At 38.6% G+C, this 23,634-nt stretch overlaps 1 protein-coding gene across 1 annotated transcript in view; it reads left to right on the forward strand.

Moving 5' to 3' along the window:
* LOC129749181 (TWiK family of potassium channels protein 7) overlaps positions 1–23,634 on the forward strand; it is a 613,556-nt gene that overhangs the window by 529,620 nt on the left and 60,302 nt on the right. The window contains exons 5-7 of the mRNA XM_055744106.1: positions 911–1,067; positions 9,586–9,682; positions 20,135–20,264. Of these exons, the coding sequence (XP_055600081.1) occupies positions 911–1,067; positions 9,586–9,682; positions 20,135–20,264 (384 nt within the window). The remainder of the gene's footprint in view (positions 1–910; positions 1,068–9,585; positions 9,683–20,134; positions 20,265–23,634) is intronic.

The following is a 23,634-nucleotide window of genomic DNA, read 5'->3' on the forward strand; positions in this document are numbered from 1 at the left end:
TGATGCGAGTGGAGTACAACAATGTCATTCAACATTGACGTTGCCGTCTGAAGGAGTTTGGTGCTATTTAAGAAAGAAAAATTGAAACGTTATAAAATTTGAGGAAAGGAAACAAGGAATTTATTGAAAAATAATTTTGAAAAAATCTGGTTTCTAATTATCCCATTATGTGTTGCAACACACATAAGGGTTAAGTAAGTTAAGAATAATAACAGTTTTTTTCGCAAGCTACGTTAAAACAAAAAAAAAAATGCAACTGCAAATGAAATTAAAAAATATGTAAATGAAATTGAAGTTACCTGTTACATATCTGTTACAGGTTTAACATATTTAACATTAACATTAAACAAACTTATTCAATAGGGCTTGTATGTCATGGCTTCTACTCTTTAAGCGAAAGATAAGATAAAAATGGGATTATTTTATATTGCCATCATATTCTTTTGTAACACGCTTAAACGAGTAAACAAACCCACCATATTCTTCAGAAAAGTGTGCATAGCATTTTGATGGAAATATCTCGATTAGTTTATGTTTACCTCCAGAGCGATCAGGCCAAGATAGAGCTATCAACTTCAATGCACTACAAAGTATGCTTGAGTCCGTTCAATGGAGAGACTTCCTTGGTTCCTGTTTGCCACATAATCAAAACATGATAGCGATTATGTTTTTCTACTGTTTTTTTTTTTTTGGGTTTTGCCATCTGAGATGATTCATCCCTGTCCGGAGGTAAAAGGTGTTTACTGCAACACAAAGGCAGCGAATAAATTCATAATTAAATATATCATCAATACTTATTTTCCCGCGTCATATACTTAAAAAATGCAAACGTTAATTACGAACTACAACCAACGTTCTTGCTAGATATTTTTTGCTAATCCTTTTTATGAATTGTTTTCCCTCCCAACAGGTGTATTGGTGCTGGTCCTCGCCTACACGGCAGTAGGATCGGTGCTCTTCGTTACATTGGAAGGCGACGCCGAGGACGGGGACATGATTGAAAGTGCAGTGGCAGCCTCCAAACCATATCCTAGGAACGACGTAGTTAGCTCAGAATTAAGACTAAAGTAAGTACCTATACCCAGCTCAGCTAGTAGGTTCCTACATCGAGTATAGAGAATAGAGACACACTTGATGATTGCATGTGAGAAGCAGCAAAAAATTCCGCAAAGAATCTTGTGTCCGAAACACACTCTTTCACCCGACGGATACCGGCTGCAGGTATCGTGATTGTTTAGAAAAGTGCTAATGAATTTGAAGTTTTACACCCGATAACCATCGAACTTCTGTATTTTTCCCTGGCTGCAAGCAGAATGAGAGAGACTGGGCGTGAAGTGAAAAAAAAACAGCCAAGCTTTCCAATATACCTACCGACTACATCCCACCTACCAGGCGCTTCTTAATTACTTCTAGTCTGTTTCTCTGCTCCAGTTTTTGCTGATGGCAGGTTCGTCTAATTTGACCGAGATGTCGGATCTGGATAGCAGCAGAGAATAAGAGAGCTCGGACCGTGAAGATGAACTCTGGCGCAACGTCCGTGAGGAAAACTTCAGAACTTTTTAACTTTGCACTCGAGGCGTGAGGATAAAAGTTGAACAAGAAATAGGTGTTAAAAATATACTGTAGGTACTTGCAAAACGTTTCCCGAGAAATGATATCGTGAAGTTTGATGGAACTGGGTGAACTTCTTGGAAAATCTCTAACTAATATTTAGGATCTTTCTCACCATTAACTTTTCTGATCATAGAAATTCAAAAACTGTGATCTGATTTCAATTCGAAAACAATTCTCATAATAAGTTCGAACCTTAACTGTGCATACCGTTCCTGTAGTGTAAGCAATGTTATTATACATTTTACAGAAAAATAAAGCTTTTTACTCCACACTTCAGGGTATTTAAAACTAACCGAGAAGTTTGAATTTAGGCAGTAAGTAAGTTTGAATCCAGTTTAGTTCTTAAAAAGCGTCTCATTATTCTAATCATGTAAAAACATTGGAAAAGGTTCACTGAACTGCTTTACGGAACAAATAGTTTAGAAAAGAACCAAAATTCCGATGATAATGGTTAAAATACAAAATTAATTCCTCGACAATTCAACTTTTTTCTTCGAAGATCTTTAGAACTTGTAGTCTTCAAAGCATTGTACTCCAATCGGTATCCAATTGTACAAGCTAGAACTGAAAAAGTGATTTTTGTAGATTCAATAGAACAAATCAAGGCAACTCCCAATTATAACTTGAAATATATGCAATTTTTGGACTACCCCAACGATCATCTACTTACACACTTTTCTATGACCGCTTCGTTAATTATTCATGGGAAAAAACGAAAGAGTATGAATCTTGAAAGGATTCAGCAGCTTTCACTGCCAGAATAAAACCCTAAATAAAATTATCATGAATACTAAATAGATCATGAGTCCGACTTAACTGTTTCAGCAGTTTATACTTATGGCATGATCGAGTTGATGAAATCAACAATCCAAAATCAGAATCAGAAAAAGGATTTCGAGAGAATTTTCAGGATTAGTGATCAAGAATAAGGAACTGGATCAGGTTCCAGGTACAAGATCGAGATCGATGTTTTGTATCAATTTGGGGGAAGATCAGCATGAAAATCCACCAGGATTGGAGATCAGCCTAAGGATCTAATTCCGTGATCAGTTTTTGTCTTGTGAGTCGATGTTCGCGAGTTCGAGCCAAAGAATATACATCAAACTCAGTTGTACCAGATAAGGATTTCAACAACTGTCCGCCGACTACAACGATGATATGTAGTCTAGAATGCCACAAAGATCGCAAAACGATTATAATCGAAACAAAAGTATCATTACTTAGATAAGGATCAGGACCCGAATTAGGATCCGGGATCAGGATCCAGGATCCGCAAACGGGATCAGGTCAGTATTCGATTTAGGATCGGGGTCCACTATTAGGATCAAAATCAGAGTTATGGTCCAGGATCAGGATAAGATCAGGATCCTGGATCGAAATCAGAATCCGGTATCAAGATTTACGATCACGATCACAATCAGGATCCGAGATCAGGGCCAGGAACCTACCTTAAAATATGGCATCAGGACTCAATATCTAGGATCAGGATCTAGTGCTTAGGATCAAGATCACTATGATGAATCAGGATCTATGATCTAGCATATGATTGATCGATTTTGGATCGATCTTTGGAAGATCATTCTTTTCAACCTGGTTTTTCGAATTTCTTCTTTGATCTTATCGATAGCCATAGATATTTAAGAATTAGAAGAATTTTATCCATATGCGAGAATGAGGATACTTGATCCCTTGGGATACTTGGTTCCTCAGCTGTATCTCGAAACTGTAATGTCTTACATAGATCCAATATTCTAGAAAAAATTGCCAAATAGAACAAAACAACAACCCTGTTATCTAAAAAAAATTAAAAATATTATTTTTTGAGTTATTGCACTTTGTTTGAAAAATCTAACAACTTGAGACTTTCATCCTATGACTATTTATTTTTATTATTTACATAGTATTCCGTCTCTCATAACTTGACGAATATAATTCCTAAAATTCACTCGGTCCATGCAACCGTTCTCCAATTTCTCGGGCACCCCACGTTCGCCAGATCACGCTCCACTTGATCTAACCACCTCGCTCGTTGCGCCCCCGCTCGTCTTGTTCCAACCGGATTCGTAGCGAACGCCTGTTTTGCAGGACAGTCGTCCGGCATTCTCGGAACATGTCCCGCCCAGCGTATCCGGCCAGCCTTCACCACCTTCTGGATACTGGGTTCGCCTCCACACTCCGTTCTCCTGTACGCCGCCAAAGATGGCTCTAAACACTCGTCGCTCGAATGCTCCGAGTGTAGGCAGGTCCTTCTCGAGCAATAACCATGTCTCGTGCCCGTAGAGAACAACCGGTCTAATGAGCGTCATATACAGGTTGCACTTCGTGCGAGTCTTCTCGACCGCAGTTGCTAGTGGAGTCCATAGTAAACACGACTTCCGCTGATAATTCGCCTCCGGATCTCACGGCTGGTGTCATTGTCTGCGGTCACCAGTGAGCCGAGATAGACTAAATCTTCGACTATCTCCAGCTCGTCGCCGTCGATCGTGACCTTGTTATTACTGGACAAGCGGGCTCGGTCGGTCTCGGATCCGCAGGCCAGCATGTACTTCGTCTTGGACGTATTAATCATCAACCCAATCCTTCCTGCTTCGCGTTTAAGTTTGCGGTAGATCTCCTCCACCGCCGCAGATGATCTGCCAACTATATCAATGTCATCGGCAAAGCAGATAAGTTGACTGGATCTGTTGAAAATCGTGCCCCGCATTTCGCCCACCGCTCGTCGAATAACACCTTCTAGCGCCACGTTGAACATCATGCAGGATAGACCATCACCTTGTCGAAGCCCCCTGCGCGATTCGAATGAACTCGACAATTCACCCGAAATCCGCACACAGCACTGCGTTCCATCCATCGTCGCCTGATCAGCTTCCCGGAAAAGCCGTTATGGTCCATGATTTTCCATAGCTCGTTACGGTCGATCGTGTCGTATGCGGCCTTGAAGTCGATGAATCCAATGACTAATATTTACCCAATAATTTCCTGATAAAAAGAACTCAAAAAAGTGCTTTTATCTGATAATTAGGAGACGGCGCCTTTAAGTATGCAATGAATATACGGTAGTAGACAAACTTTTAGAATTCTTTTTGTCAGACACTTATAAACTGTGAAATTAAAACTTGTCTGACCAAAAAGCTGATGTAACTTTTATCATTAGATTTTCATGATTTTGTCAAATCTAAGGGCACCCTGAATAAAGGATCAAGTCTCCTGTAACTTTTAAAATATAACTTTTTTTTTCCACGAAAACGCTTCTAGTTCATATATGGGTATGGTATCATGTATCGATTTAACTCTTGCAGCTTATTAACTTAAAGTTACACACTGTCAGAAAATGCAAAATACGATGATCTGCATATTTTTTTTCCAAAAAGATATAATAAAAATAAGAAAAATGTTTTTTTTACGTTTTTTTCCAAAAAAAAACTGCCCCTTGTTAAAAATGGAAAAAATCGATCTATCAGAGATCGATCCACAATCTCCGATTTTAGGTGGTTAGATCCTACGATCGTTTATCTGAATCGGTTTAGATATCGATCTTTTCCTAAATATTTAAAAATCCTAATGATTATTGCCAGCTTCGGAATCAAGGTCCAGGATTGGGATTCAGAATAAAACTCAAGTACCGGAATCGTATGTACACAAAAAGCTCACATGCGGATCCATAAAGCCGATTTTTTATAAAGAAATATATTTTTTGCTGTCCGATAACTATTTGGTTAAAATCTTGGCAACCCATGATCTAGCTAGATCAGATCAGAATCAGAATCCAGCATCCGAATTCAATATCAATAATAGAATTTGAATCGGGATCAGGACCAGGACCAGGACCTGATCCCAGTTCAAGATTAGGACTTAGATCTTATTTAGAATCAGGGACAGCATTACGTGTATCACGATTGAAGAATTTTTCTTATGTACTTATGTACGCATCATATGCTTCTTTTATTTATCAAGCTTAAAACAATTACTTATATAATTGGACAAGCACTAGCAAATTGCATCTATGGGGAACCTAAAGTTCATAACAAAAATATGCTCATACGCTAATGATTTTAGTTTTGTCCTGTTCTTTCACGTGAAAATGGATTTTTTTATGAAACGTCAATAAGTCAAACAAACGCAACCAATTTGCAAATCATAGCTTGTGAGGAATCGTGGGTCCCATCTTGTGAGGTATTTTAAGCCACATATATTTTTATGTTTTTAAAGGGTTTATGTTTTTAAAGGGTGTCCACACTGTGTTGCAACACTTTGAAATTGCCCTTACTTTTCAACCGTTGGGTAGAATTTAATGAAAATTTTGGTGGTTTTAATTCATAGTGCATTGTTTACATCCTGCAAGTTGTAAAGTCCTGTTTATTGTTTATTGTTTATTTGATACAAAATCATCTGACATATTTAGGTGTCTCAATGATCTACTTAATATTATTTGTACATTACATGATACTTTTCCTAATTTCTTAGTTGGTCACTTAAGTCAGATTCAATACGGCGTTTGAAAGTTGAAATGGAAACATTGAAGTCGAAGACAGCATAATAACGTAGAAAGCATATTTTTGCGGAACGGAGAGGGTCGTTACTGCCATATCGCGTGCTTCTAGGTTCCAGGGAGAGCAAGTTTCTAATACGTAGGGTTCTTTCTGGAGCATAAATATTACAGCGAGATAGTAGCCAGGAGCAGTCAATTTCGTTCCGAAGAATATTTGCCACAAACAGCGATTGACCGATGGAACGACGATCCGACAGCGTATGAAGTCCAAGCAGAGCACAACGATGAGCGTATGGCGATAGGTTTAAAGGATTTTCCCAAGCTAGTTCACGAAGAGCATAACGAACGAACCGACGTTGAATTGCTTCAAAACGCGCTGTCCATGAAGCTTCAAAAGGCCACCATACTAGGTTCGCAGATTCCAAAATCGATCGCACCAGGCAACAATACAGAGCTCGCAAGCAGAGAGGATCAGTGAATTCTTTACTCAAACGTATAATAAATCCAAGCATTCGGTTAGCTTTCTCGAGTACCACAGAGTAATGCCGCTTAAAAGTCATTTGACTGTCCACCAAAACGCCAAGATCCTTTATCTCCTCAACACGATGCAACTGCTCGCCCAGAATATCGTAATTATGAATGAATAGATTTTTCCTACGCCCAAACCTGATAATATAGCACTTCGTAACGTTCAAAACTCGCGGAAATGGAGTCGAAAGAACAGCTCGTGCGTGATAAAATCTTGCGTAGTAATTGGGGCCTTCAACCGAAACCAGAACGCCTCCATTCGAGGTGTGGCTAAGAAGCTGCACCTAAGCCGAAGTTTTGTCCAGAAGGCCAAAACTAAGGCTGGGCTTCGAACGTTCAAGGTACAAAAGGCCCCTAATCGCGACGAGAAGCAGAACAAGTCCACCAAAACCCGTGCTAGGAAGTTTTACCTCTACATGCTGACAAAAGTTGAATGCTGCGTCATGGATGACGAAACATATGTGAAGGCCGACTTCGAACAAATCCCCAGCAACCTGTTTTTGACGGCCAAGGATAAGTTCAGCGTTCCGGAGCATGTCTGCACTCAGAAGATGTCCAAATTTGCGAATAAATTTCTGGTTTGGCAAGCCGTCTGCACGTGCGGGAAGCTTGACCCAGAACACGATGAACGGACAGGACATGAAAGAGTACCTCCAGAAGCGGCTGCTTCCTCTCCTGAAGGCCCACAACGTCCCAACAATCTTCTGGCCGGATTTGGCCTCACGCCACTACTCCATGGACGTGCTAAAAAGGTATGCGAACAATAAGGTCAATTTCGTGCCGAAAATGTTCAACCACCCAACACTCCGGAGCTCCGTCCCATCGAGAAGCACTGGGCAATTACGAAGCAGCACCTTCTGAAACGACATAAGATAGTGAAGACAGTCGAGGAACTGAAGAAAGTATGGGTTTACATGCAAAAAACGGTTTATTCATAAGTTGTACTGAATCTTATAGCCGGGGTTCAGGCCAAGGTACGGACATTTGCGTTTGGACTGGAAATAAAATACGAATAAAATGGTAAAATGAAGTATAATAGTTATTTTTCAATCCCTGAAAATTTGATGGCAATCGGATGAAAACTCGAATTTTGCGAATAAATTTTGTGTGTGGCAATTTTATCGTGAACACCCTTTACGCATCATATGCTTTTTTATTTATCAAGCTTAAAATTTCTGGCAGACCCCGGCAATGATACAGGATTTGTCTATGTACATAGGTATCGTGTGACCAGATCCTGGCAACGTTATACAAGCCGTGTGGAGCACATCTCTTAGATTTAAGCTTTTTTGTCAGATTTAAGCTTTTTTCCTCAGATTTAAGCTTTTCTGCTAAGATTCCGGCAACGTTACACGATTTGTCCATGTATCGTGTGACCAACATCTTTTAAATAAGTCTTGTTAAATCTCGATTTTAAGCTTTTTTTTCCTCAGATTTAAGCTTTTTTGCCTTGAGAGCATAGGAGATAAAAGCTCAAATCTGAAGAAAAAAGCTTAAATCTCTCAAAAAAAAGCTTAAATCTGAAAGATGTGCTCCAAACAGATTGTATAACGTTGTCGGGATCTGCTGTATAGAATACTGGTCCCGGCAACGATACAGGATTTGTTTATGTATCGTTTTTTCCCTTAGATTTAAGCTTTTTTGTGCTCCACACGGATTGTATAACGTTGCCGGGATCTGCTTCTATAATGTTGCATCCGGGTGGTTGTAGCAGATTTTAGGCTGAGTTTCAGTGCCTCAAAATACAGCGTTGTTACATTTTCCAGAAAAAGGCTGAAACGGTCGGAGCAAATTTGAAACTCTTCTTTTGTCACATGGAAATGAAGCATCATGAACTGTGAAAAAATCCAATTAACGGTTTGTTTTTTGTCTTCATAAATTTCTCTTTTTTACTTAATAATCCAATTTGTCATACAACTTATTACACGTTATTTATTTCCCCATTCGGGGTTATAAGAAATATTGTAAGCGGAGGAGGATGGGGGGTTCGGGTTAGGAAGAATAATAATTTTTGTTTCTGCCTTGTAAGTAAAATAATACACGTTGTTTAGATTACAGCTGAACCATTGCCAGATTATCGTCAGCTAATATCTGGGAGACCAATGGGATTGAAAAACAATTGAAATTAATATGTCATTTTCAAAACGTTTTTTTTTAATGTTAAAAAACTGAAAAGTAATCATTTTTAAAGTTTTTAACTAGCCATCCAAACGAAAAGGTGCAAAAAATAAACACATAGAATTTAAAAATGTTAAAATCATGCAAATATAGGTGCACATTTAACGATACTTTGCTGTCTATGAAATACAATTTTAAAATCCTCAACAATGTTTCGTAATAGTTAAAATATTTGAATTAAAGAAAGTCTATCGAGGCTTTGCATCTATTAGAGAATGAATAAGGAATTGATGTAAAACAAAACTAATTCCCAAAAGTCGTATTTTTACAACATCTTTAAATTAGGTTCTAACCAAGATTGAAACTCCCATGTTTCAAGTTTCGGGCCCGTTGCTTCTGATAACTTTCATCTTGTGCCAGGCGTCTGAATGCCCCCTTCGGTTCGGTCGGTTGAGTTCACGGCAAGTTTTTCGTTTTAATTAAGATTTTCTTTCGAACCAAGTTTCGCTGCTTCGTCGTGTAAATTTCGTTAAACAGATAATGAAAATTCTACAAGAAAACACAGCATCAGCAGGAGGGGGCACACGCACATATATACACAGCCAATGAAATGCATTTTTCAGCAATTAGAGTTTAGAGTTTTCGCGCCATCATTTTGTTTTGCGGAAATTTTGTTTTTGTTACCGAAGTAGTTTCCGGTTTCTTGTCTTCGGCTATTCTCTAGTTCTAGTGCTAACGGACACAAGGCGAAAGAAGTTTTTACAGCTCTGAAATTACTGTGCTGATGTGAAACTACGCTCCTAATTTAACCCATTTCTTTTCCCTTCACTTTACAGAACTGTAGACCGACTGTGGTCCATTACGGAAGACCTAAACATATTGTACAAGGAAAATTGGACCAGACTGGCGGCCCAGGAAGTTCAACACTTTCAGGTATGTTTTTTTTTCAACACATGAACTCTAACTTTAAAAAAATCATTACAAATTACAAGTTTTATTTTTTACGGAAAATAGGGATACACATTTCGTTTATAACAATTATTAGCTCTTCTTAAAAAAAACCGCTCTGAAAAAATCCTTCGATATCGTTACGTAGAAACCCCTAACTTTGGTTGAATCAGTTAAAAAAAATCACCACAACCGAGCGGAAAAACATCACTTTAGAAGATGTGGGATCTAGGGTGAGTGCTCCTACTTTGGACCTAGAGCCTACTTTAGTCCTAAAATGCCGAAAATTGAAAATAATTCATTGTGCTGGCATAAAATAAAGATATTCCTATGCACACAATGAACTCTTATTCTTCCTGAACCCTACCATACCGTTTTTTGCCATTAAAAGTCTTTCTGATAAAAATTTTCAACGTTTTTAAAAATGTACCTCTTCATCAGTGGTAAATCAGACAGCTCATTTAGTGGGGCGCGTATTGAGAAATTAGAGTGTTTAAAGAAAAATCACGATTTTTTACTTTCAAAGCCAAAGTTTAAAGGGAAATTACTTCCACTGTGAAGAATATGAACCATACTACCCATTTTTTCAAAAATTCATGAAAATCAATGGAAAACTCGGAAAATTTGCAAAGGGTCCATATATAGGAAACTTTCGACTTTGATGTTCCATGTTTAGACCTGATGTCACCAAATCTTTGTATCAAAACCAACAAATTAACAATTTTTGCGAATTTTTAATTGGGGCATAATTCAGAACCAATATTGAATATTTCCAACATTTTTGCCAGATTTACGCAATTAAACTATAGGTAAGTAAACACAATCAAGTTTCAGCTATCGTTTTGCTGATAGAGCTGACGGGGAATAAAAGTGTTTGTGATATTTATTACAGAAATATTAGTTATTTAAGTATTAAAAAGCTGTAATACTATTTTATGATAGTAATTGATTTAAGTTTACATTTACAATAAATTTGTTTATTTTTCTTTCTAAAAATCAATTTTTTTATAAAAGTTTTAGTTCTAGGTCCAATGTAAGGAACCGGTCCAGTACCAAAATAGGAACAGTAGGTTCAAAGTTGGAAATTTAAATCATCCATATCTTTGCAAATCTCTCAATAATGGCGAAACCCATGTTGAAAATTTTCATTGAAACTTGCAGATAAGATCATGACTTATAAATGAACTTCCTGGAGGATATAAATTTCCCGTCCATTCGTGAGAAAACCTCGATTATTTAAAAACCACCGCTTAATGGGTCCAAAGTAGGGCAACTAACCCTATATTGGAATAAGTTGCACCCACGGGACAAACCACGTACCATTTTCCATTTCCCTCTTGACGTTAATGGCTTCATTTTTCGTTCTCTCCAGCTCGTTCAGTTTATTTTACCAGTGTCCATCGGTTTCTGTTTGTTATGTTAGTCTGTATGAAAGTGTCAGAGGCACAAACGAATGAAGTTATGCTATATCTATCTACTGTAGGCTATACGATATTCTGCCCTTCACTGAGCAAGCAGTCTCAACAGCGTGCCAACTCAGGCCAGGCCAGCTGACGCTCACGAAGGAATCGGGGCTCGCCTCCCCGGGGACCCAGTTGACCACGTTACATTGTTGGACGTTACATTAGATTTTGATTTCAACCCAAATCGATGTTCAGGGACACTGCGAGAATCACATAAACTGTGTGCGGAAAAAAACAATGAGATATCGGGTTATTTCAACAACTGAACAACTGCCTTCAATCTAAATTGGACTGAAAAATAAAAGTTTCGTTGGTTTAATTTACTTGAAACGACACGAATTGTACAAAACTCTATTAGTTTTGATTTGCGAGATTGTATGTGAATAATAAATTGTCAGTGTTTATTTATATAGCCTACAAACAGGCGTTTTAATACGCGCTTTCTCAACTTAGTTCACAACAATTGTCAAACGTTATTTTAAATTTTCTGAAGCCTAACTGTTTTGTAATATTCTTTAGATTTGTTTGTAATGTTATTGGGTAGTCAAGCATAGTTTGAAGAATTGAGAGTTGTAAGACTAAAATTTCAAATTAAAGACCAGTCAAAACCATGATAAAACTACATTTTATCTGATTCTAATTTATGGACTACAATTCATACCGTCCTCAAATAAAAAAGAGATTTTGAAAGAATTTACTCTTCCAGAAGTCTAACGGAATCAGGCGAAAGAACTTGAATATCAATAGTAGGAATATCGAGATGCAATACTTACTGTGCCGATACTCAATTCATTTTAAAATTGATGAGCCAAAAATTAGAAACATAAATTTACCACCGCAAATGTCGGGTTCCATAGTGCAGTATCGGTTTTTGCCTTTCTCTCACACTCATTCCTTTAGTCTTCGACGGGGTAAGATTTTCACTGCGGATGGAAAGTTTATGTGTGTGAATCTGCTGCCCCATCGCCGCTGCCGACTTCTGTTGCACAAACCCAGGGATGCTGAGCCCATGTTTGCTGGGTCGTCATCAACACCATCATCATCTCGCCATCATCCCTACATCCTGTAAACCGAGAAAAACCTTCCGGTCATGGATGGGCTTGCGCTTTATGCTTTATTTCCCGGGCACGATTTTGATATAAAATAAATTTTATGTTCGCCTTTCACAGCAGCGAAACAACTTTTTGTATCGTCCAACATACCGACCGCCAAACGGAGCTACGTTGGACGATTTCGAGGTTTGGCGTCATAGCTGTCGCCGCTGCCGGAACACACGTTCCCGCTGTGAGAGTGATGCCTTGAAGCGGCTGGTGGGAGCCTACGTCATGAAATCGCGTTGCAGGACATCATGGTGGCTTAAATTAATTTAAAAGAACAAATTTTGTTAAATCTCCACAACCTAAGATACTCTGATAGAATTTAACGCCATCATATCTATTAACACCTTCAATTAGTTTTATACCTTAATTTAACATTTGAATTTAGGAACATACTTGTCTAAACCCAGAAAATTCAAAATGTTCGATAAATATACAAATTAGTCGGGGAGACAAGGGCATAACGAGCACCCGGGGCTAAATTATAATTCCTAGTCATACACTGCTGGTAATAAGTATAAAGACAAGCTGTATATCCTGTGATTATTCAATTCAACACTTGTCCACGGTAGATTCGTAGAAGAATGCCATTTCTTGAAATACAGTTGTTTTGCAAGATTCATGCATCTTAAAATAAATATGCTCTAAAAACGGATTTTCGGGTTGGAAATAAGTATAAAGACAAAGTCTTTTTTATTAGAAAAACACGTTTTTATTGATCTGATTTTCAAAAACAAAGGACTTTAATAATGTGTAGCATCGCCTTTCTTCGCAATGACTTTTTGCAATCGTCGTGGCATAGAAGTTATGAAGCTTTTCAAAACATTCGGATCCAGCTTAGACCATTCGTTCTGAATCGCCATTTTAATTTGTCCAGCCGTTTCATAACTTCAGCCATGCTTGAAAATGTTACGGGAGAGAAGCCCCCAAACGGTTTCGATCGGATTTAGATCCGGGCTGCAGGCTGGCCACTCCAAAAGAGGGATGTTATGAAGTTCCAAGAACTCTTTCGTAGCTCTGGACGCATGGCAGGCAGCATTGTCTTGCTGGAAAACCATGTTTTCGCCCATAAAATTTTCCGAAAATGGAACAAGAACTTCTTCTAACAGCAATACATGTGAATCCATCTGAGTAGATATGAAACAAACAGGTGTTTTTCCAGCCATGCTTATGCCGACCCAGATCATGACAGATCCTCCATCAAAGTTTCGTTTCTCTCTCTGTTGGAAAACTGGCCACCGTGCCAGTCCGCGGTTATTCAAAAGTCGCTGAGAAATAACAGCGAAAACTAAACGTCATAGTTGCCGCCAAAAGTGACCGCACGAGGAAAATTTTCACTTCTGTTAGCCATTTTGTATCGAGTTGCGTACTGCGTAGAAGCAGAATTTAAAGTGAAACTTTAAAGTGTTCCGTTTTGCCAAATATTGTTGTTTTTTCGGGTCATAAGTGTAGGATCATGTAGGTATACATTTAGTTGTGATTAATCATTGTATTTTATTTAGTATCAGGCGAAACGCTGAATTGATTGACCGACCATCTCTGTTGAACAGAGCGCTAAAAGTAGCAAATCGGTAATATTTGTTAATTTTATTCTATAACGCCACAAATTACCCAGAATATTGTCTTCAGGACTCTTTGCTCTCGATACGAGGTTGAACTGAGTTGTATTAGGGCCGGAATAGCTAGGGTCACTGATTTGTAAGTTCTAACCTATAAAACCATTTTGAACCATGTTTGTAATAACTCATCTTTTATTCCATAGAATTGAAGCACAACAAAACTATAAATATAGTCCGCTATCAGTACCAGTGCATCGCTTTTTCATTTGCCGCCCTATCACAACACTCTCGTTGGCCTCTTCTGCCTCTTGTCGTACCAGCGGCTGATAAAACCATCTGGCTCGTCTAGGTTGAATTTCTTGTCACTAAAAACCACGTTTGACCACTCTTGGTCCCAAAATTGGTACTTTTCGGCAAAAGCAAAACGGGCTTTTTTGTGACGAGGAAGAAGTCTTGGTACAGGCGTTGTTTTGGTGAAGGAAACATTAGGATCGTCTTTGAGAACCTGCCGAATCCGACGCCCAGATACTGTCAGCTTCACCTCCGCCTTGATTTCCTCAGAAGACAACTTTTGGTGGACCGCCAGTCGTTTTATTTCCCTCTTACACCTCGGCGTCAGGGAAGATGGACGTCCACATCGCTTCCTTGTGGCATATGTTTCGCCTAGCCGCAGATAATTATGCACCACATCCTTACTCCTACCAATTCTTATGCCGATTTCACGCAAGGTTTGCCCTTGTTTTCGAAGAGTATCTACTCTACCCTTCTCATAATCGCTCAAAGGGCTATTTTTTGGCATTTTCCCTGTAAATATCAAATAAAATGTGAAAACCTTCACGAATGATGTTTTCTTTCTTTGTCACCATCAATTCACTTCGTATTTGGCAAAACTTTTCATTTTCAGCGTTAAAAATATCCTCCGCGAGCGAAATTGAACAAAAGCAAACAACTGTCTTTATACTTATTTCCAGACGCAAAACGAAAATATTTATACTCTGACAAGCACACATACATTCTAATCCATTCTGACACACAGATAATATTCTACTCACCACTACATTTACATTGACTAACATTAGGTTACAGTTGTTTACACTGTAAATGTAAGAGCAGTAAAAACTATGATGCCTTTGTACTTATTTCCAGTAGTGTATACTCGTATTTATAGTTTGTGGCCTGGGCTTGTGATATAGCTCAGTTGACAAGTCTGTTGTCTCCTGAGCCGATGTCCGCGAGTTCGAGCCCAAGAGTAAACATCGAACACAGTTGTACCGGAAAAGTTTTTCAATAACGATTTGCCAACTGCAACGTTGATAAAGTCACGAATGCCATAAAGATGGTGAAACGGCAAGGATCGTAACAAAAAAAAATAATAACAATAATAATAATAACAATATTTATTTGTGGCAACTGATAAACTAGTACCGTTATGCCGTATTCGTTTTCATCTGTTGGCCAACCGGTCGCTTTTTTGGGTCCTTTTTATCAGGAAATTATTGGATAAATATTAATCATTGTATATATGTATATTAAAACTATCGTGCTCAGCAATGAACAACATGCATTCAGAAGAAAAATATATCTTTTTGGACTCGAGGCATCAAGTGAAGCCATAACATACATTTTGGAAAACTTCTTCTTTAAAAATGGATGATTTACTATTACTTTGAAAATATACCATTAGGAAGTTCATACTATTCTCTTACCATTGACATATTGGAATAATTAGTTATATTATATTATTTTCGCGTGGGAGACATTTTAAAATTATCTTCAAGTCACATTTTGTAAGATTTTACAAACAAAGTTCTATAACAAAAAAAAAAGATTTTCAGGTTTTTTGTTTTGTTCTATTTGCAAATTTTCTAGAACATTTGTTTATGTAAGACATTCCAGTTTCGAGATATAACTGAGGAATCAACTATGGTTGCAATGAATATATCTGAATTGATATTATGAAGAAAATGAGGTTTGTGAGTTGAAATATTTCAATATCCGTATGATCCAATTTAACGAATTATCCATTTATCTATTGTAACCGGAGGCGGTTCGGTTGGGGGAGTTTTTTAAAAGGAGTAGGTAAGTGGCCGATTTATGCGCCACTCCCCAGAGGGAGATCTTCCACCTGCTTTGCTTTGCCCGACTATGAGACCTATTCGCAGGGCGTGTAAGATTAAGCCCCCAACAGTCCCTGGGATCCTCGATAGTTGATCGATGTCAACCGAATGTTCGGTGGAAAATTTGAAGAATTTGAAAAAAAATGAATGTTCGGTTGGCTAAGAAAGAAACTCTGGAAAATAACGCAAAATTATCAAACGTCAACCTCTTCTGACCGGGATATCCTAGATTGCTCTGGAGGAAGGAACGGAGGTTGAAGACATCGGAGAAAACCCAACTCAAAAGGAAAATACGCCCGATAAAATGTGAATTCCCTTCCCCTGAAATTTCCAGTAAAACTAAAATTTGTCGGTAGAAAAACGAAAAGAGTTTTGTATTCAAAAAAATATTTCCATGATACAAATTTTATTACATTCTTGTATTCGGGACTCAACTCCTTCTTGCTAGCACTTCTATTTTTAACTCTGCACCATTATTGGTGCGGCCTACTCTGCAGATTTTCCCCCAATTATCTTCTAGGCTATCTAATTTGAACTCGTTGGTTCTATTTTTAGCTGGAACTCAGGTGCGGTAAAGTTGTGCGTGTTCTAATCAAAAAAACGGCTCAGTAGTTTGCTGGCCGGCCATGGACTTGACGGCTAATAACGACAACCGTTTAAAAAAAAAAGCAACTCAGTGCAGAAAAAAAGATTGGTCTGGATCCAAGATTCGTACTAAAGTCATTGGATCGTAAAGCACCAACGCTGACGACTAGGCTTTCAGGTGGCGGCGAAAAGAGTTGTCTATGGACCAATCAAATTACATCACATGCGCATGGATAAATGTTTTATAAAGTGAGTACTCACTCTTAGAGATTCATGGGGCTTGGTGTTTAGTTACCCATCGAATCTTCCGTTGCTGTGCTGCTGTCGCTGCTGCTGCTGATGTTCATAGCACGGTTACAACCGCCAGTGGATTCACCAGCGTGCTTCACCGGATGTCGACGTAGTTGTTGAGGTCTGGTCGATGCCGTCGGCGTCCCGATGAATATCGTAGTCGTCGAGCCGAAAACTGAAGCCGTCTTGCGTATGCCGCTCAGGGGTAACGGTTGCTATTCCGCCTGAACGTACCACCGTTGTTGTAGGGGTGGAGCTTCGGCTGGCGTGTTTTGTCACGAGTCGGTGATATGCAGTACCGGAAGTGTGATCTAAATCTGCTTTTTGGGATTAGAATTAGAACACGCTTCGCACTAATATCTTTCCGCATTACTTTACCTAAGGATCTTCTGATTCGCACTTTAAAGAAAAATCGTATGGTTCTGAAGCACTTTATTGGCGATTGCATCACTGTTCTACGGGGGAAAACGACAAAGTTAATTCCACTAAAAACTCAAAGGGTAGAAAATTCACGTTCTAAGCTATATCTTTAATAAGACCTCTACCACAAACTAGGACAAAATGGACGAGTCAAGGTATAAATTCCTCAAAAGAAGATAGCGAGTCCATACATTTCTTCAAAACCGAAATTCGTGCCGACTCTCGAAGTCACGAATTACTCCGAAAAAAAACATTTATTTTCAAAACTCAAATTTTCGGTTTTCCATCCCGAGGCGTCGATCGAAAATTGAGAATCGAAGTTCGGCTGAGATATGAAATTATAAGAATAAAAAGAAGAACGTCTTCCCTCTCTTTGGATCAGATTCATACAGGAACAAAGCATCTCAAACGGTCATCGCCCTCTAAAGGTGTTGCAAACCCCAAATTTAGAAGATAGCCGCCCGCGCTAGGCAACAGAACTAAAATGACTAAGCGAGGACACAGTCACTTGCGGAAAGTTTGAGTACTGGTCGGCTGGAAACGTTTGTGAGTGATTATACGGTGGGTTCTCTCTTCTAAATCTCTCGACAAAATAATGCCTTCGTTCGCGGAGTTTTAATAAAAATTAACGCTAAATTGAATTAAGAAATAAATCGAATTTCTTAATTTTGCTACCTGTTACACTATTTTATCGTTTCCAATAAAAATACTCCATTAATTAACATGTACTGAGAAGTCCAAAGTCACATCTCTGACAAGTATCACCCAGCCTTTCTTGGTACTCGGGAATTTACTCGACCGAGTTTAGCCGAAAACAGAACTGTTTATTGCCTTTGCAAAAACTTTCCTGTCGTGCAATGCAATGCTGGAGTAATGCAATTTTTGGCCTTTACTTCGTAACAAATTATTTACGACTCGAGTAATCTGCCACAGAAGTAGTGCCACAACATGTAGATTTGAATGTGGGATTACGTTTGGGTGGCACTTACATCTGGGATGTGAATCTCCAACTAATGAATCATGTTTGAATTTTTAAATATGTCACCAAAATAGCAACTGTGTTAAAGGTTTTTTTTTATAATCGAGAACAGTTATGTACAAAATCATTCAGTTGGAGCAGAACTTCAAGGAGAAACATGATTTTATTTCCGAATCATACTGATCATTTTCCTCGACGTTTAAATTTACTGGTCCTCAAATAGTTTACTGCTTCACAATGACTGTAAACATATTCTAAGTTTCAGAAACTAGCAAAACTGAATTCACCAGTAGGGAACCCTTTACATGTACCTGAAATTTACGACCAACGCTGGAAACTAAATCCTAAAAATACTGCCTCAATTGAACCTGCAAAAAAGCAAGTAACTAGAATGTGGCAGTAATACTGTTTCACTGCTGGTAGCACTATGTTTCACTGCCTCATAAAACTTTCCGCCAGAATGTTCGCCATTTGCAATATATCAGGCAGCGTGGTTCTTCGATTGTCTTCGTTAAACATTATTCGGTCGAGTATTTTCTTCCCACACAACTTTCTGGCTGGCAAAAACCATAACCTGAGAGGGTGGAAATGAAATTCACTCAGGCGAAAATCATTGTTCCAATCAAACGAATCGGCGGCACCCAACCAGCGAACTGAAGTAATGAAAATGATATTCGGGAAACCGTTTGAAGCTAAGTTTAACACCCGCGCGCTGCTGCTGGTCGGAAGATGTTTCCATTGCAGAACTGAGCGAGCTCATAAATCGAACAATGAATGCTTCCAGAAAGGGCAACTCTGACTGAACAAACTTTTTGTGTAATAAAACACAGGGGGGTTTAAGAATAATTTGTATTGCTAGTGATGTAATTATTCCATTAAAAGTCGATGTTTGCGGTTGGCGCAAATGAATTCTTGATCCTTGAACTTTTTCAGAAGCTAAAACGCTTCCGTGTTTGAATTCCAATTTTTTGTGGTGCTTTTATAGATTTTTAGATCATAGTTCAGGTGACAGAATTTAAAAAGTAACGTTCAACGACTTTGAATCTGAACAAAAGTATTCAAAATTTAAACATTTCAGAAGTGAATTTTAAAAACGGCGAATGCGCAAATGGAGTTCATAGCTGGGTGAAAAAATACGTTCCGAGACCTACATTTTGAGTGTAGGACAACGTTAAATGAAGGATATTTGGCTCACGAGAAATAAAGAAAACAAAATAAAATTTTTGCTGGGAGCTTATGGAGCTGTCAAATTTTGAACGCGTTTTTCTCGAAACAGTGATGTTGACGCATTCGTCGTATTCAAAATTCGATACCGATTCGTATAAAATTTCACAATGTTTTAGTTTGAATATGCAATATTTGATATTCAGTACTTCAGGAAACGTACATATTTTTTACCATTGCTTATCAAGCTTGAGTAAGTTTACTCCCATTTCATTCTAATTTTTATGCTACAAAGTATGTTTCTTAGCAACGAACAGACCATCTAACGCAATATCAAATGCATATGTCAGGGTTGGAAGAGATAAACTGCTGATAAACAACTTCTGATAGGAAAAAAAATGAACCAAAGGAATCGTTCACAGGAAAAAAAACCGAAATCGATTCTCTGGTACTTTTTATAGCCAATGTTTACAGCCATTTTTTCTGTTTGGTTGCTTGTGGTACGCTCTATCTTTGCCTAACACACACATAATCCGTGTGTTTTCCTTCCAGAGACGACCCAGATATTTGTAGACAAATCTATATCTTCCCACAAGCGATAAACTAAACAGGAAAAGTGCCTGCCAGATCGAATCTTCGATATCCCGATACTATGTGTCTTTCAATTCGAACGTTCGCTTCGTTCAACAAATCTCTCGATTTAGTTTTTAACTCCTACTTTTTTCCATTTCCTTTCTTCCATTCCGGGCGATACTCAAACAGGACACCATTTTGAGGGCCGTACGAGCATCCCGATCCCAGCAAGTGACAAATGTCCAGAACCAGAGCAAACCGTACAAGTGGACGTACGCATCCGCCTTCCTGTATTCACTGACACTCATCACCACAATTGGTAAGTGCCCAATGTTCTGCATGTTTTGCAAAATATGCATCTGTCACTGATACAAAATTTACTACTGAACCGTGAAATACATTTACAGCTGTAGGGTTGGGTTGTAAAAAGATGCATTTTTCACTGAATAAAATTTGAAAAATCAACATGTTCTCTAAACATTTGGTTGAGGATATACGGAGCTAAAAAACCGTGAATCATCATCTCCCAAGTAAAACATTTTTAATGGTGGTCTTAGGCTTGTACCCCTTAGAATAGGATCGCACACAATTTTCGGTTTCTCCATGAGGAAAGAACGTAAAAAAATGCTAAAAATATAATTTTGTATGGTTTTTTTTATTAATCTTTTAGGGAAAAAAATCTGTTTTGATGAGTTATTGAACTTTATGTCGAATACCTCCCATCAATTTTTGCCCAGTAGTAGCGGCAATTTTTTCTACCACTCTGTCATATCAGATGATGATTTAATTGATTTGCCACTCTTTTTCAATTTACTATTGAGTATTGCCCTATATCTTCCGATCCTTATTTAATTTTTGACATTTCGGCGAGTTGTGAAAATTCAAGGTAGAATATTTAGAAAGAACATGAAAGTATTATAGGTGGAAAGATCAAAGCTAGAGCGCTTTGGGTAGAAGAAATTGGATAGTGAGCAGGGCTTTTGCTTTGTGAACAGCTTTTGAACTACTTGCGTGATTCTTTGCCGCGCGCCGTTTCAATGTTGATAGGAAGCGATGAAGAAACCCATCGCGTTCCTACCCACATTGAAACACGGACGGGTCGAACACATGAGATTGTGTCCGACCGGGCAAAAAATCACCCAAGCAGCGCTCACATGTGCTGTTCTATTGCTAAGCCAATTCTATCGATGCGTGCTACTTTTTTTAGGTACATCGGATGGTTGCTACTTTTTGTTTTCGCATATTATCCATCCGATGCCTTACTTTTTTGCCATATGCATGGTGATGAATTGTTTTGTAATTTTTGTTATCCCATTTCCCCCCTTCTTTAGCCAAGTGATTTTGTTATCTAATTTTAATCGCCGCTGGGATATATTCTTATTTAATTTTTGGCGTAAAGTAAGGCATCGGATGGATAATATGCGAAAACAAAAAGTAGCAACCATCCGATGTACCTAAAAAAAGTATCACGCATCGATAGAATTGGCTTAGCAATAGAACAGCACATGTGAGCGCTGCTTGGGTGATTTTTTGCCCGGTCGGACACAATCTCATGTGTTCGACCCGTCCATGTTTCAATGTGGGTAGGAACGCGATGGGTTTCTTCATCGCTTCCTATCAACATTGAAACGGCGCGCGGCAAAGAATCACGCAAGTAGTTCAAAAGCTGTTCACAAAACAAAAGCCCTGCTCACTATTCAATTTCTTCTACCCAAAGCGCTCTAGCTTTGATCTTTCCACCTATAATACTTTCATGTTCTTTCTAAATATTCTACCTTGAATTTTCACAACTCGCCGAAATGCCAAAAATTAAATAAGAATATATCCCAGCGGCGATTAAAATTAGATAACATATCTTCCGATGGAACGTGAATGTGGGCAGTTTGGTGGATTAAAACTTTATTCAAAAACATCAAAATTATTCTTCTGGGACAATTACAATATATCTCAGGTGTAGTGGCAGCAGGCTAGATCGAGCTAAATAAAACCTCACGGGGCCTATTTATGACTTGATAAAAAGCAAACCTATCTCCTGGAGCAATTTCTACTTGCATACTTGTCCATACATGGTTATTCCAGTGATGAAAACTGTTGTCTTCTTTCAACAGCCAAACTTACAGTTGTCAATTACTCATATAACTTGGCTTGCCAAATCATCTACTTTCGGACAATTTTATCTGTGAACAAATTGGAACATATCTAGACCATTCCTTTTGAGGTCAGCAAAGTGAAATTTCTGCCCAGAAATTTGTCGATCTAGGGAGTTTGAGAGTCTTTACGGTCATTCCGCCTGACCATATAGGGTTTGCAACGTGGTTTGTGTTCTGGTCCTCGTTATAGATGGTAGGCACTGTACCGTCCGGCTCGGGGGTCTTCAATCCGCAACCGAGCAAACAGTGTCAATCCTGTCGACTCACAGCAGACGGGCGAGACTTCCAGTCCCGGATAAGGACCCACGTTGACGTGAGTAACCTGTCAACTTTTATTTATGCCTTATAAATTACCAATCACAGTTATTACCTTCTCAGACTCAATTAACACGACTAGCGTTTTGCCGACGGTCCTGTAGCCTGTTTTTGTAACTACCCATTTGTCTACGAATATATTTGCGCGCTGTTTTTATAGTAGGTTCCATACCTTTTGTTCAATCTACTTACAATTCGTCAGCTTATGTCCTATTATTTTATTAATCTCAAATGTCTAAATGACTATTGGTATTTTTCCAAATATTTCACTAGTCGGTTACTTAATATCATTTTAAGTAACAGGGCTTGTGATATAGCTCAGCTGGCAAGTCTGTTGTCTCCTGAGCCGATGTCCGCGAGTTCGATCCCAAGAGCAAACATCGAACACAGTTGTACCGGATAAGTTTTTCAATAACGATCCGCCAAATGTAACGTTGATAAAGTCGCGAATGCCATAAAGATGGTAAAACGACTATAATCGAAACAAAAAAAAAAAAGTAACGATATCTAGGCGATATCACACTTCCGAAAACGAACTGTCGTACTAAGCGATCTCTTCAAAAGATGCCGAGTCATTCTACAATTAAGACAAAGATGATTTTGTGGGGATGAAAATGACCGGGATCAAGGAACAGTATTTCCGTTGCTCCAAAACCGGAGAGGAACCGTGAGTCAAGCGGTCAAAATTGGAACCGTTTCCAGCCTATTTAATTCACAGGTAGATTGCTTCAATCTCACGTACCTTTTCCACCACATACGTAAAGTTTCCTTTTCGGCTCATCAACTTCAACGCCGTAGTTCGAACCTCCCGCCTTTTGGCATGTTCAGCCACAGTGCCTACGATTTTCTCGAATTTTTTCTCGGTTCCGAATTCACAAAAGCGTGCTATCATGATGAACGCCAAATTGGATTCATTGTATTTTTGTATCAGGTGAGCCAGCCTTTGTCTCATAGGCATAACGTCGCTGCCAGAACCAAAGTATGCTTTAAGACGGTGTATTGCGTTCGAGAATGGTGCTGTTTCGACATCACGTGCATCTGGTTGAGATTTGGCGCTTCTAAATATTTAAAGCAAACGTGCGCAATGGCAGACTGCAGTCTCCATTTCTCCATCATCTGCCTTTCCAAAATTTGATTAACGACACAGCAAGTTGATTTATTGAAGAAACCAATTTGGTTTATTCCTATTTCGAATTTGGAGTGCTGGATATCACATCACTGCGA

This window comes from Uranotaenia lowii, chromosome 2 (genome assembly GCF_029784155.1).
Source record: "Uranotaenia lowii strain MFRU-FL chromosome 2, ASM2978415v1, whole genome shotgun sequence".
Taxonomy (NCBI): Eukaryota; Metazoa; Arthropoda; class Insecta; order Diptera; family Culicidae; genus Uranotaenia; species Uranotaenia lowii.